The sequence below is a fragment of the Pollicipes pollicipes genome, unplaced genomic scaffold (assembly GCF_011947565.3).
Source record: "Pollicipes pollicipes isolate AB1234 unplaced genomic scaffold, Ppol_2.1 Scaffold_6686;HRSCAF=7923_pilon_pilon_pilon, whole genome shotgun sequence".
Taxonomy (NCBI): domain Eukaryota; kingdom Metazoa; phylum Arthropoda; class Thecostraca; order Pollicipedomorpha; family Pollicipedidae; genus Pollicipes; species Pollicipes pollicipes.
Genome location: NW_023596921.1, coordinates 47,882,888 through 47,899,218, shown reverse-complemented (window position 1 = coordinate 47,899,218; position 16,331 = coordinate 47,882,888). Strand labels below are relative to the sequence as shown.

Sequence of the window (16,331 nt, the reverse complement as noted above, 5' to 3'; positions counted from 1 at the left end):
AGGGCAGATTGCATTCTATACTTGAAGTATGTCTGATTATTTTCTTGGCAATTTATCAAATCAAATATATCTCCTGTGCAATTTTAACGACGTCGCTGTTGGGCACATCCGTAGCCTCTTGGCCACCGCTGCTGATTCTGTTGGCAGCTCGGTGCGACAAACTGATGGAGACGGTGCTGGTGAAAGCTGGAGAGAACGCCACTATTCCTTGCCCGGGACTTTCGGGGGCGAACGCCGCTGGCGAATATATCATCCACCGGCTGAACTGGACATGTCCGGCTCGGAGCACATGCCCCATTGCCAGCCCGACGGTAAGTACTGGCGCCTTGTAAGTGCTGGCACCTGTGTATGTGCTGGCAGACCTTTGTATTTGCTGACAGACCTTTATATGTGCACGAGTATGTCATATGAGTTATCACGTTTCCTATTGCCGGATCTTATATGAACAGTTGGAACATTGCTTTTATCAAATGACAAATGTTGGTAAAATACAAGATGAGTAAGCCGCCCAGATTGTGCTGATTTTTCCATGGCATGCACCACTGCAAGTCTGGTTGAGATGACATCATGTATTTATTTTTATGACTTTTGATTTTTACTGAAACCTCGTAATCTGAAGCAAATGCGGTCCTTCTACTCCATCTGTTCACCGCCGCCAACAAATACATGCTCCACCGCGCCTGCTACACACGGCGCACAATTGCCGGTCTGGCGTAGCCGGCACAAAACCAGCTGAGACGCTCATAGGTAAAGGCGAACTTCAACCTCGTGATTCTGATCAGACCTGTTTCAAAGTCAGCTTAGGAACACCTGCGTACAGGATCTACGTCCGTCAACATATCTAAGGCGCCACCGACTTTGACGCTCCGTGCGCTCCGTAATAAGTTGCCTTCTATTGGCCTGATCAACAGTGCAAACAGGGCGAGCATAGGATAGGGTTTGTTTGGGAAACGCAAGCTTGAGACGAGGCGGGCTGGAGGATTGTTCTGATCAGCAGAGCGCTCCGAATGGCGGTCCGGGCCGTCTTTCCGACACGTATTAGCCCACCCAGTGAGCTACTGTATGGGAACTGTGCCGTTGATGCCATTGTCCAGAGCATGGTGCGCATCCCGCAAGCCAGATCAATACCATTGACGGGATGTAAGAGAAATGTAAGGATTAAAGAGCATGGCAACAAGGATCCATTCAATTATGGACTTCCTTCCGCGTCGTCATCTAGCGGAAGTCCTTGTTTGAGACCAAATCCCACATTCAATCAGGCGTGCTTGCTTAGATTGGTAATCAGCTGGTGAATGGTGCCTGTCAAACAAGCTCTCTGAAGGTCCACGCCGATAGTCACGTGCCGTCCTTTTCATCGTGAATCCGGTCTTCGGCCGCAGGCTGGTAGCCGTCCTTACTATCTTACCTTTTACCAACTTTCCCGCGAAGTACAGTCGCGTCTGACACTCGGCAGGGCTGATGCGATGCAAAAAGTTACCACCTTTTTAGGTTTGCGTTGGTGAGAAACTGAAAGGTGATGATACTGAGGAGGCTTGCCCCCAGTTTTGACAATACCAACATAGTCAAGATGGCCACCCGGTGGACCCTTTTTCAACATTTAACGTCATATCGCCAGTGGCACCGTACCACGCCTCATGGTACCTTCACCTGATTGCACTGCATGTCTTAGCCCCACGCCTACCGGCGTTTTGCCTCCTGGCTCCTACATGTGATTGCACGGCGTTTCCACCTACACGTGCCTGACTAACGACGTCTTTGTGTTCCCACAGCTGACTGCATGTCGTCTGCCGTGCCCACAAATCGTCAACCACATAGTGTTTCCTGGTCTATACGCCGGACCCTCCTGGTGGTCCGCTGGTTCCCAGGCCCGACTTCACGCCGTCTCCTGGTTACTACTTTTCCTTTCACAGCGCGTCCATGTCCGACAGGGCCAGCTGGTCCCCATCACGGCGCGTCCGTGTCGGACAGTGTCACCCCCAATACGACATGTCCGTGTCCGACAGGACCAGCTGGCCCCCAACACGACATGTCCGTGTCCGACAGGACCAGCTGGCCCCCAACACGACATGTCCGTGTCCGACAGGGCCAGCTGGTCCCCATCACGGCGCGTCCGTGTCGGATAGTGTCGCCCCCAACACGACATGTCCATGTCCGACAGGGCCAGCTGGCCCCCAACACGACATGCTCGTGTCCGGCAGGGCCAGCTGGTCCCCAACACGACATGTCCGTGTCCGACAGGGCCAGCTGGCCCCCAACACGACATGTCCGTGTCCGGCAGGGCCAGCTGGCCTCCTACATGGCGGGGACTGTGTCCATTGAGGGTGACCGCGGCCGCCTGGACCTGGACCGGCGCACCTGGGCCCTGCTGATCGCTCCGGTCCGGGCCACCGACAGCGGCGCATACAGCTGCTCGTTCAACAACCAGCTTCCTGACCACAGGACCGTCACGCTGGTGGTGCTCGGTAAGATAAGGCGTGCGAGAAGCTGCTCCTGCTTGTTAACTGGAGTCTGTGTTGCATGTCTGGCTACGGCCTTGCCCAATGAACGTCCTCCTGTTTCCGATATTTCTATGTCATCTTACGAGACCTGCTGCCGCTTTGATCGCCATTTAACAGCAGCAAAACTTTGGGCACCGCTTGTGTTATAATACCGAACCTGAAAAGAAATCGAAGCGAGGTCAGAGCTGCATGCCAAACTAAGTATCTTTCAATTTTAAAGCAGCCCTGTTTTCGGGGTCCAAAATATCGCAGCCTGTGTATGCACCGACATTGAACTCGGCAAACGAAATGATCCCATTTGGTGCACTGGTTAGAGGCGCTGCTCTTGCAAAGGTCCGGACTGCATGTTTGAAGCTTGAGGATACGGGGAGATTTGGCGGCGACGACAAACTGAGGTACGCACATGGATATACACCAGACATCTTCCGGTTCTTCTCTAAACCAATTGGTACCTGGTAAAGGGTGGAAAATGGCCGGCGTAACGCTGAAACTTTGAAATTTTGAAGAGAAACGTCACCGCCAAAAAAGTCCAAAAGCCATGATATCTTCAACATCATTTTGTTGCAACATTCCATACGGCTTTTGGTTACATCAGTGTGTAAGTTATAAATAACCGTTTTCACAAAGGATTTCAACGCTTATTTTGTTACCACACAACTTTTATAATCAATTTGCGACTAGAAATGTTTCGCAGGGGCTTAGAAGAAGTGTGTCTGGTGTTTTGATTTTACAAATACACTCCTAAGGGGAGTTTCGCAACTATCTTTGGTTAATTTTGGTGCTTAAATGTCTGTTTGAGTCTTGCAACAGTTTTTATTCGTTTTTTTATCGATCGCATCGAAAGATGTACGTGAGCAACTACAATGCTAAAAATGAACCAATCAGCGGGCAGGAAAGGACAAATGCACTGGCTTATATGTGGCGAGCAACTGCGCGCTAGTGACATGACCATTATCTCGGTTGCTACGGTCTCGTGCGTATAGGGAGAGCGCTGGCGGTATACAGCGGTACGCAGTTCAAGATGCCTTACGTAATTCGAAACGGAAATATGATTCCCCGAACATGCCTGGTGTACCAGCGACTCTGCAGCAACAATTTCAGCGCATAGGCCTTGTTATTTAGATCGTTGAACTCGGTGCACGTGCGTTTGGGATTTGGTCATTAATCTTAGGGTAAAGGAATTTTAGCCGCCTATAGTCGCTGCCAAAACAACGTAGGACAAATACATTTTCCTTGACCTTAGTGCAGCCGATGGACACGACACGATCTTTCTGCCTCATCTCAGTATAAAGAAGGGCAACATGAATTAATCGCGGTGCGGATCAACTGGCCAGCCGTACCATGCGTCTAAACCCGTACATCCACAGCCCTCAGCTGAATGTAAACAAAACAAGAAATCAACATAACGACCGCCGCCATCGCTGCGTTTGCAAGCTGCTGTCAGCGCTGACAAGCGACGTACTCAAAAAGCGATTGGCTAGAGCTAACGATACCTTCTCAATGATGTCAATGTGTTTAGAAGCGAATATTGCTGGATGCTATCCGATAACTTCATTCTTCCACACAAACCAAAGAAAATTTGGGGGCTGTGGCAATATCTCGTCAGTGGAGGCGAATTGGTAAAACCAATGATTCCAATTTTTTTAAAAATCGCAATACTTTTGGGGCAGGGTTGTTGCCAGATCTCTTCCTTTCAAACCTTTCTAAAGTTATTAAAAACATTTGGTGGCATCTCTGACGCAGACGTAAGAAACAAAATCCTATATCCTCGCAGCGTTCCCGTTTATAGGCATGCAGCACTTAGAGAGTTTATTCACAGAACTTACAGAGCTTGCTTACAGTACTTACAACGCTTATAGGGCTTCAACACCTGAAATGGATTATGCCACCTTTGGTCTTTTGAACTAAGCATACCCAGAGTTACAAGTTAGTGGAGCACTTCAGGGATTGCACCAATCCCCAGATTGTGGACTAATCCGTTGGCTGAAATGCACCGGATCAAAAATTCCCACCAAAGCATGGATGAGCACTGGACTGGATTCTCAAACCTGTCAGCTCGCACGGACACACCGGGTAGACAACCAAACAAGTCGAAATTATCACAAAACAGTCCCTGGAATGCTCGATGGAGATGGCAGCTCAAAACAGCCTTTAACCCAGTGCAATACAGTGTTTTCAATAACGAGCAACGCGCAAACATAGATCAGACAATAGAAATAGCCTTATTCCTCGGAGAGAAGCAAGGAGAATGGAAGTATAGACGCGTTGATATGTCAGCAGCATGCCTTTATCGAAACGAATAGCCGAAGTGAATTCAAATTTGCCTGCCGGTGATCGTACTTGATTATTCAGCTTTTTTTTTAAACCCAGCAAGCCACACTTTTTATTTACAGGACACGAACGTTGAGAGGATCAAAGAAGTAGCGATTGTCATCCATCACTACGATACAGTGCACATCTACCTAAGAAATAGAATGCGCGAAAAATACGTGTTCTTGCAAACAAATGCGAGTAAACAGGCATCACGCATTACGCTTCACTCAAACATGCAAGCAAGTTGAAGTAAACAGATATCACACATCACGTATCAATTATGTATTCACCCGATTTCAGTTACACATGCATCACACATCACGCGTCAGACATCACTTGCACATGCAAAACGATTTAAAGCCAGCATACATCACACATTAAGGCACCTATCACGTTCGCATAATCGGCCATGGTGAGCCCTGTATGTTGAAGCTTAGTTGCCGACTTTGTATAAGAATAGATTCACCTATTTTCCTGTCCATTTTGTGTGTGTGTGTGTGTGTGTGTGTGTGTGTGTGTGTGTGTGTGTGTGTGTGTGTGTGTGTGTGTGTGTGTGTGTGTGTGTGTGTGTGTGTGTGTGTGTGTGTGTGTGTGTGTGTGTGTGTGTGTGTGTGTGTGTGTGTGTGTGTGTGTGTGTGTGTGGTGTGTGTGTGTGTGTGTGTGTGTGTGTGTGTGTGTGTGTGTGTGTGTGTGTGTGTGTGTGTGTGTGTGTGTGTGTGTGTGTGTGTGTGTGTGTGTGTGTGTGTGTGTGTGTGTGTGTGTGTGTGTGTGTGTGTGTGTGTGTGTGTGTGTGTGTGTGTGTGTGTGTGTGTGTGTGTGTGTGTGTGTGTGTGTGTGTGTGTGTGTGTGTGTGTGTGTGTGTGTGTGTGTGTGTGTGTGTGTGTGTGTGTGTGGGTGTGTGTGTGGTGTGCATACAGTGAACCAAGGTTTTTTACAGGACACCAACATTCAGGGGATTAAACAAGGAGCAAGTGTCATCCATTTCTACGATACAGTCCATATTTAAACAGTAGTTAATATACGCGAAAAATGCATACATGCGTATATTTCCACACACACACACACACACACATATATATATATATATATATGTATATATATATAGTGTATATATATATATATATATATATATACACACTCATATATATATATATATATATATATATGTATATATATATATATATATATATATATATATATATATATATATATATATATATATATATATATATATATATATATATATATATATATATGAGTGACGCTCATGTGCGCTGCTATGTAAAACTATAGCTACTATTCCTCCTGATTTGATCAGAAACCTCTTTTACCCCAGTTAGGTGACACTGCATTTTAGAGTTGAAAAGTTTGGCACGAGTATGTTTTGTTGGGTAAAAAGCACACCACAAAGTTTAAAAATATAAGCTCCTTTGTGAGAAAATTTGAAGAAGATAGCCTCCATGGCAACAGTATAGTTTCTGTCTGCCGAGTCCGTCTCTGTTACCCAAATCTATGAGTTTAAGAGCAGCAAATTAAGCATGCTGCTTCAACTGATCCGTTTCTAGCTGTCTACCAGGAAAAGATTGCTGCATCTTCACAGCTATTTGTTTACTCACTTTCCTCCCCAAATTCAAGCATCTAAAAGGATGCAGATGTTGTCTTCTGCCACCATGGACTTGAGGGAAATTTCTCACCCAGCAGGTAGCTACTTGATGTGAGTTTGGTACTCTTCCAGCCAAAATCCTTTGTTATTGGGTAGGTACTTATTTATTTGTGTCCTATCTATTCTTATTCCATTTGCATGAGTAATGCACACGCTTAAATTCTACACATTTCCCCCTATTCATGTCCCCCCCCACAGCTAGTCCATCGGCTAGATATTTAAACTGCAGTTCACAATCTGTATTAGAAAAGTTCGTCACATTTCGTCCAGTAACTCAACCACCCGTCCTCCGCCCTCGCGCACCCACTGCGACGAGCGGGCCGAGCTCCCGTTACCGCCTAATGTTTCCCGTCCCGTACCCATCCTGACCTGCGGACGGAGCCTTGGTACCGCGCCCGCTCTCGTCTGGGTGCCGCTTCGCCGGGTCGCGGAAGTCGGGTGAGCGTTGCCTCTGTCTGATCACGAGGGAGGAAAGAAAACAGGGTGGGTCTCCTGCGACTCACGGCTGCCCAGCGGGGACGTGGTCGGCCGCGTAGCCCCGTGTTGGAGTCCTCTTCCTCCAGGTGCGCATCTGCTGCCACTCTCTCCTTTCCTCATAGCTCGATCCCTTATAACGTTTCAGAGGTGCGCTATTGGGTCGGTCCGCCCTCATTTCTGAATCATCCAATCATCGGGCTGGAGCCCACTATCCATCCCATACGTCGCTGGGCGTGACTGGCACAATCGCCGAGATCGGGTTTCACCGCGTCCCAAGGCAACGACTGGAGCGCGGTGTCGCCCGCAGCGCGTGCAAAGTCCGCCGCGCTCTCTTCGTGCCTCACCTGGAGCGGGCCTGCCCGCCGCCTGTTGCGGAGTCTTCCGGCTCTCTCTTGCTCGAGCTCGCTCCTGGCGTCAGCTTGGAGTGCGAGGGGAGGGGTGGGGTGTTTGCGTGTCTGTGTTTTCGTGGATTGTCCGACACCGCGTGTCGATCGATCTCGGAAATCTGGCCGATTGTAAACACTCTCTGTCGTTGCGGCCCGAATGACGGCAGGTGCTGGAGGATCGGTGCTCTTCTCCCCGTCCGGCTAATGGCTGTCTCTCTGGTAAATGACGATGCTCAGGAGGGGCGGAAAATCACTGGCCTCACGGCCGTCTCGCCTGCTGCTTTGTCCCCGCTGCATGGGGGGGGGGGGGGGGGGGCATATGTGGAGCCCTCTCCCTCTTCTCCAGAGTTGGGGAAGGGTCTATAGGGATATCTCTGTATGGCTGAGCCGTGCCCCAGCACCAAGCGTCTGCATGGCTGAGCGGTACCCCAGCGCCGAGCCGTTCACGCTGACACGAGACAGCAGCCGCGTGTAGTGATGCACGGCCTCCTTAGTCGCTAACAAGGGCGGGAGTGGAGCGGGACGGCTTGCGCGGCCAGATTGTACACAACAGCCCAGGCAGAATACATGCATGGCGCATCCGGAAAACACCGTGCTAGCCATGCTGCTCCCGGCCTACGAGAATGAGCACTTAAAGGCGCGTGTGGTCACCCTAATGCGGTTTGCCGGTCAGCGTCGCTGGCCGAGGCCATCAGAATTTATAAACACCCGGTAAACAACCACTGAAACAACACCTCCAATGAAATAACGTATTTCGGGCGGGCTGCTGAGTGGGGTGATATAAGTGGCATGCGATGTTCATGTGATGCGCAAGGGTGATAGCAAATTCCGGGATATGGAGATGACGGTCGTTAAGAATCAGAGATGAATTGTTCATACGCTGTTGCCGGGGATGACGCTGAAATCCTGCTGCCGTTGGCGAAGACGGCGCTGCATATTAAAGAAGCAATGACATCAAACGGGGATCCTAAGATCCTGATTCTGCATGGTTTTCCAACTCGTAATTCGCTGTATGGGTTATACTCGGGTCATTTCGGACGACGTTTGGCCTAGACTGGCCGTCTGCAAGCTTGTTAACAAGCTGCGTTTTACTCCAGATCACTGGCCGGCAACAATTTGGGCCATAAGCCGGCCGCTCGACTGTCGTCCTGGTACATCTTGTTCCGTGTCTGCTTTAAATGACTCACTTTCAAACGTGCTCAGATGCATAGCCGATCAGAGAAGCTGTTGAGAACACTGCCTGAACAAATGTTGAAACCGTAAACCCAGTTTATCGCAGGCTTCTGTTATGGACGACGTAGCTCACCAGTATGCTTTGAGAACATCCTGGCAGTGAGACGTTTTCGGTAGTCATGCAATTTGATGGCTTTGTTGGTTTATCTTGCTTTAAGATCCATCAGTGTCATATATGGTGCTTCAATTGGAATGTTTCTGTGTGTCGTCATGGCAACGAGCTCCAATGCTCCACAGACGCGCCGAGTCGACCAGGGAGGCCGATGGTGATCAAGAACCAGTCTCGGCAGGTGGTGCTCAGCTGGGCTCCCAGCTTCCAAGCCACCAATGGCCCCATCCAGCACTACATCATCCTGACCAGGTGACAGGGTCGTGCCGGTCAACTGGTCTGATCCAGCCAGAGTGTCATACCTGAGCTTAATTTCTGTTACCGATATCGCATCAGATTGTGTGAGTTGAATGGTAAACTTGATGTTTTGACTTTTATTATCACCTTGGAAGGTCACAGAAAATGACATGAATTTCTTCGCAGAAAGCTCAGTGGCCGTGGTTCGCTGGGGTATCACCCCGCCTCCATATGTTAAACCTTTCTTTTCTGACAGCCGTGCGGTCCTCAAGCTGCAGTGATGCCAGGTTCACAGGTCAAACAAGTGTTGTCCATTCCGACGTGCCCTCAGGGGCATTGACTCAACGGGTGACTAAAAAAGGAATGTGCAGTAAAGCATTGGATCATGGAAGCATGCACCCCATGCAATGGCATGAATGACACGTTAATCAAAGTCTTGAAAGTGTGTAACACCCAACAGGTTTTGACTGATGCATGTAGGACTGAGAGGACCTTGTGCGGCTGTGGCAGCGGGCTTCAAGCACATGAGTTGGCAGCGTGTCGCAGTGATCAACTGAACCGTAATACGCCGGCGGCGACAAATATGTTGTACTGCATTTGATTGGGAAGAGGTCTTGTTTGGAATCCGTCATTGGCGTGCTGTTCTGGAAATGTCTGTCTAAGAGTGCTGGGAGCATTTTATAGGGAGCTGAACGCAGCCTAAAAATGTCAAAGCAGACCCGTTACAGGCGTTGTGTAGGAGAGTACCTTGTAACACCAGCGCTTCTATCTCTAACACCGATGCTAACGCTTCTCTCTCTCTCTCTCTCCCTCTCTCTCTCTCTCTCTCTCTCTTCCTCTCTCCTCTCTCCTCTCCCTCTCTCTCTCTCTCTCCTCTCCTCTCTCTCTCTCATCTCTCTCTTTCTCTCTGTCTTTTCCTCTCTCTCCCTCCCTCTCACTCTCCCTCTCCCTACTTCTCTCTTTTCATCTCTCTCTCTCTCTTTCTCCCTCTCCTTCCCTCTCTTCCTCCCTCTCCCTTCAAAATGACGCCAATCGGGGGTAACGACCCTGATGGCAAATGATCAGTCCGGTCGTAAGGGCGCGAGCGGCCTGATGAGCCGCAATTAGTTAGCCCGGCCGCATGCGCCGCGTGAGGACTTGGAGCGAAAAGGCCAGCGGAGGGCCGAGGAATATCACAGCAAATTGTAAAAGTTATCGAGGCAATGTCTGCGGCCCTCCACCGCTGTACAGTGTACAAGCGGCGCATGCTGATGTTGATGGCAGTGCAAAAGTTTAAAAATTATACCATCGTGGTCTTAGCATCCAAAAATATGGGAATTTGATCAGATAGCGTGACGAAAGGGCCAGCGCGTCCCATAACATTTGTCTACGTTGTGTCTCGTGTGCCTCCCTTAACATGTGCTAAGGGGGAGGTGGGGGGTGTGGAGGGGGTGGGGTGGGGTGGGGTGGGGTGGGGGTATTGGCTTTACAAATGATAAATTCTGAACAGTGCACCGTAACCGCGTGAAACTTTGCACTGGTGCTGGAAATTAGACAGCCGATATTAGGGTGCAGAACACTAATTAGATCGCCGATCAAATTCAAACCATGTGTGTCAGTGACGGCAGCCTGCGGGATATTGTAAGCTGATGTTACAACGGAGTGTGAGACGAAGTCATACAACTCCGAAAAGTGCTTTGCTGTCGCTGACAGGTACGTTCGCAGACAATATCTGTGTTACCTGTTTGCACGCTTCGATCGTTTAAATGCAAGCGATTATGGACTGCATCATGGGTCATACCATGTCCCCTGGCTGTTGCCGCGAACTTGCGACTAAAATACGATATAACGGGCGCGGCAACGACTACGGCAACGACTACGGCAACTTCCCTGAGAATAAGCGGCTGTAACAACATCAGAATAACCAGTTTGGTTCTGAACCTCGGGTTTGGTTCGGGACGGTATTTTGGAGGGAACGAACTGGAAGGGAAAACATCTGAATGACATGTTCAGCGGAGCTGCGGATGCGCATGGGCTGACTTTATGTATCCACGAATAGCATTGCTTGAAAACGGCCGTCTGGGACGGTGGTGACGGCTGGCAATACTGTGAGTGATTATATATATGTTGGTCATTGTCAGGTCATGCCACTGTCATGCCAAATTTCAAGGTCAATGCCGAAGTGAAGTCAGGTTAAGTTCTTTTGGTCAGTCAAGGAGTCGGAAGATGGGAGCACTGTTCGAACCATCGCCAAGAGGTCATATCGGGCTGCGTGCAATGGGCGGGAGAAGTTTAAGTGTTTCGTATCTACCTTTAGATATGGGCATTTAACATTTTGCAGCCCCAAAACTGATGCTAATTGTGAAGCGGTGTTTGCAGTTAAGCACCGGTAAATTTAAATTCGATTTCCGATTAAACACCGTTTAATTTAATTTAAATTTGGAGTTAAACATCACTTAAAATCAAGCAGGGATGTGTTCCACAGCTATCACAATTACAACGAACATGAGAAATCATACAGACCTTCATAAACACTGTATCATGACAGCTAAGCTCCTGCATCACAGGTTGACCCTAGAGGCGGTAGCTCTCAAGGTCAGGTAATATGGCAGCGGCAACCTAGACGTCACCGAAACCCAAACCTTCCACTGGCCATCAGTCACCGAAACCCAAACCTTTCACTGGTCATCAGATACAGCAGGTACAGCGCACGCACAACCTAGACGTCACCGAAACCCAAACCTTCCACCGGCCATCAGGTACAGCAGGTACAGCGCACGTACAACCTAGACGTCACCGAAACCCAAACACCTTCACTCACAAATGCGCGGCGATGTACGGCTGAGGGAATGAAACCAAATGTGGCAAGAAAACAGATCTTTAGTGTGGATGTTGATTTAAATTCACATGACTATGACTCGGCGCAATTTTCATGGCCCAATGCCCTCAGCTTAGGCCACAACGTCTTACATTCGAAACCCGTTTCAGAAAGGGTATCATTGATCCGTTTTTCGGTCGATGGTTAGAGCATCCATGGGTTGGCTAGTTTTGGCATTTATTAGTGTGTTGAAGGTGGCACAGTCGTCTGCATTACATCATTGCACGTCGAACAGTCCTCTGCTGATTGATGTCAGTAGCCGTCCCCGGGTGCTGCTTCAGCTGCTCTTCTCCTGGACAGAGGGCACTTCTTCCGTCGGTTATCACGTGCGTGACCTGTGGTTTGCAGCCTTTTTTGCTGTAGTAGCGAAATCGTCAAGTTTATGATATGATGAAAAAGCTCTAAAGAGGACTTGACGGTTCATTACAGTTTCAACGCATCCCAGCAGGAAAGGATGTCGCCACCAAGTCTTAGTCTCAGATGACGGCTGCCGCCCTCTTCGGTGGCCCTGCCTGTGAACATCTCGATCAAGAACGGGTAGCCACTGGGTGATAACAGCACCCAGATCTCAGGGTATAATTACACCGGGGTTTCCTTGATGCACATCTTGTAGGGTTGGCGACCGAAGCATGACACCAGGGGTGAAAAGGTATCCTCTCTGTCAATGACAAGATTTTGAACAGCTTAAATTTTCATGTGGAGCGAAATCCATCTGAAACCGTTGCAATATAACCTAACAGGCGGTTTCTCAAAAGATTGTAAAAATTCCCAAAATTATTATTGCAGAGCATACCATTGAAACTAACATAGTTTCTTGGTTTTAACGCTGTTGGCTTGAGTTCGAACAAACTCGCACATCTCAAGTGAAGTTTGCGACCTTCTCTGCAGCTCCGCGAATCACAAAGCCAGCCATAGACTTGGTTCAGCGCGTGGTCTAGTTGGATCTAGCTCTACTAGTGTTAGTTCAAAGGCGATAGGCGGCACTCAACATGAATGAAACACACAACACTCAAAGCGATCGCCAGGGTTATCCGTACATGGAGTCTCAGTTTGGGTCAGATTGTGCGCTTGCGCGTCTGTGCACCTTTCCCAACCTCGGTGAGCGCACCCGGTTTCACGGGCTATGACAGTGGTCACAGATCGATTGCTGCTGCACTTTCTCAATGTCAGTACATGGACGGCATGCCCATCCCTACCACGCTTCACACTGAGTCCAACTTTCGCATCTGAGACGATACCCCATTCCCCGTATATGCAAACTCTGTCGTCCGAGGTGGGTGGTAGCGAGGGTGCGCCTGTCTCTTTTTCCTGGTCGTTTCTAGATCGTCGCTTAGTCTTCTTCTTCCCAGTCTTCTTTCAGAAAGCAGACCTTTTCACCAGAACGGCCAGAACGGAACTACTTGGATGGTCCCCTGCCTAGCCCTTCGGCCAATCAAGCCTTCCAATCAAACGCTTGACCGTCGAGCCGGAGGGGCCCTCCCCGTGGGACCGTAAGGAGGGGTAGGACACGTACTCTCTGTGCCCCCAACCCTACCAGACATATGGGACTATGGAGGCCTCACAGGCAAAGCGTTAAACAGCACTGAATTTTGTTTGTTTAGTTGCACTACATACAGCTACAATTTACCAAACAATACAATTCCCTTTAAGGTAGCAAGGTAAATCAGTTGCTAAAATGAGGCAAATCAACATCGCACAATCTTAAAAATATGCATTATGCACGCATTGCCTGCGATCGGGGGCCTGGACCTGGAGGTCTGACATAACCAAACGATCGATTCAAAACCAACGATGCATTTTCATTACTGCAGCCTGGGTTTAAAAATGTAAGTACTCGACCCGACTCCGTTGCGCGAAGGTTAGTAAAGCTATGGGTACAGTGCAGTTCGCTAGTAAATTTTTTGGAATCATTTGAATGCTCTTTCGCTGCTTCGTGTTTCTGGTCTCTATTTTAGCCGAATGGTCGTCAACCCATGGAAACATAAGTTCGTCGCACACAGCAGTGCGTGTGCCAACTTCAAAACACCAGAACATCCCACCGGCTTCAACGATCGTTTTTCTTCGCGCCACCAACTTCGCCGTCAGATTGCTCGGATTTGCTGCGATGCATAAGCAAGCTTATGTTGTGCGTATAAGATAGTGATGGAAGTTATAAAAAGAGATTTTCTACTGGACAAAACATCCGGATAACTCCAATCAAAGCGATAAGGTGTGAGTAAATAAGATAAAGACTTAAGTCTGTGGTGTAATTAGTTATCCCGTAATGCGGTTTCCCCCCCCCTTCCCAAACAAAAATTGAAGCTTAGATTCACGAGTGCTGTAGGCTTAGCCCATTTGGTGATAAAAATGACCCTCTTCACTGCTTCAGCCTCATATTTGGCAATAGCCTGCACGTTAGTCTTGTAACCCACAGCAATTTCTGCTTAATCCGCGGGGCCGCCGTGTGTTTGTTTTTGCCTCCTGCGGAACAACACAAACACCTGACGACACCCTGCAAGAAGGTCTTCAGGACTCTGTCATAAGGTTACAGGGCAATGAGCAACGTAATGGATTACTTTTAACAAATCGTTCAAATGTTGGCGAGGTTCAGCATAAGGATCGATGTGCGGTCACGTTACATGCTCATTCTAAGAGATGATCGATAGCCCAATATGATGTCGACTTTTACAAATTACAGGTGCGCTTTAAGTCTTACCATAATCGAAAGGACTTGTGGTTATGAAGGTTTTTATTGAAGCGGAGCCCTATCGGCATCAGGATTCAGATTCCATAGCTGCCAATGGGCCGCATATTGTGGCGCTGAATCTGCACCGGGAGGATGCAACAGCAGTTGACACAGAACTAACCGACGAAGCTTCCTCCAGCTGGGCACGTAGCACGCCTTCTCGTGTGTAATTCATGCTGGGCAGCATTCGGTTCGCCCCAGTCTTTACGCTAATAAAAAAACCAGCGGACTCGCTACGTTACGGAGCCCTCAGTGACTGCAACACTGGCAGTGAATCTGAGAACGCCGTTCGAGCCCAGTTCCGCACCATCCCCTCTCAGCTGATTCGACCCAAGCCGGCTCGGACCACTTCGGGTCCCTGCAATGAATGCGTCTTCCTGTCGCGAGTCAGCCTCTCCCATCAGGACGCCGAGGTGGCCCAGCCGGCGCGGCTGGCGCACCCCTGTTTGATTGTTTCCAGCCGTGACGCACCACAGAAGCGGCCATTTGTACCGGACGCACGCGCCACCGGTGCCATTTGATCCGCGTTAGCGCCGGCGGCCAGAGTGCAGCGGTGTCCGGGATGGCTGACAGCGCCGCTTCGCTGGGGTGGATTGATGGCTGATACATATGGCAGAGCTGCGCCGCCTGCCAGCGCCGCACATGGCCCAATGTGGCGGAGCTGCGCCGCCTGCCAGCGCCGTACATGGCCCGATGTGGTGGAGCTGCGCCGCCTGCCAGCGCCGTACATAGCTCGATGTAGCGGAGCTGCGCCGCCTGCCAGCGCCGTACATGGCCCGATGTGGTGGATCTGCTCCGGAGGCCAGCGCCGTACATGGCCCGATGTGGTGGATCTTCTCCGGAGGCATGCGCCGTACATGGCCCGATGTGGCGGAGCTGCGCCGCCTGCCCGCGCCGTACATTCAGTCATTATGCTACTCATTTCATTGATTTCATGACACATGTGTCATAACAAAGACAGTGCTACGGAGGACCGGCACATCAGTTAAAACCCAAATGAAGTTGCCTGTCTTAATGAAAAGTGCGGTATATAAGAAAACGGGTGACTAACTCAAAGAGAGGGATTTGTGGACCCCGCCGACAATCCGCCAAACACATCAAATAACGATCAGACGGCCCAGCCGCAGAACGCTTCCACCGAGCCACCAGGGGGGGGGGGGGGGGGGGTAATCGTTTTTGTGATGGTGAGTGGCCAGGGCGATATGTACGATGGCTTCAACCGTCTTCGCCCAACGCGTATGTCAATGTTGGTCGTTGTCAAGTCATATCATTGTCATGCCGAATTTCAAGATCAATACCGAAGCGAGGTCAGGTTGAGTTCTTTTGGTCATTCAAGGAGCTAGAAGATGGGAGCACTGTTCGAACCATCGCCAAGAGGTCATATCGGGCTGCATGCAACGAGCGGGAGAAGTTTAAGTGTTTCGTATCTTCCTTTAGATATGGACATTAAAAATTTTGCAGCCCCGAAACTGATGCTTATTGTCAAAAGGTGTTTGCAGTTGAGCACCGGTAAAATTAAATTCGATTTCCAATTAAAAACCGTTTAATTTAAGTTAAATTTCGAATTAAACATCGTTTAAAATCAAGCGGGGTGTGTTTCACAACTATCACAATTACAACAAACATGAGAAATCATGCAGACATTCATAAACACTGTATCATGACAGCTAAGCTCCTGCATCCCAGGTTGACACTAGAGGTCGTAGCTCTCAAGGTCAGGTAATATGGCGGCGGAAGCATCGTTAAGCAGAAGCAAACTATGGAGACACAGGTGAAACAAATAATGGAAAAATAACCCTGAACAGGATCAGAACAAGGGATACGAAATAATAG

General features: G+C 49.2%; 1 protein-coding gene across 1 annotated transcript in view; it reads left to right on the top strand.

The window, feature by feature from the left end:
- LOC119108453 (protein sidekick-2) overlaps positions 1-16,331 on the top strand; it is a 38,225-nt gene that overhangs the window by 2,979 nt on the left and 18,915 nt on the right. Inside the window, exons 2-4 of the mRNA XM_037232024.1 lie at positions 148-311; positions 2,279-2,462; positions 8,808-8,931. Of these exons, the coding sequence (XP_037087919.1) occupies positions 165-311; positions 2,279-2,462; positions 8,808-8,931 (455 nt within the window). The 5' untranslated portion in view covers positions 148-164. The remainder of the gene's footprint in view (positions 1-147; positions 312-2,278; positions 2,463-8,807; positions 8,932-16,331) is intronic.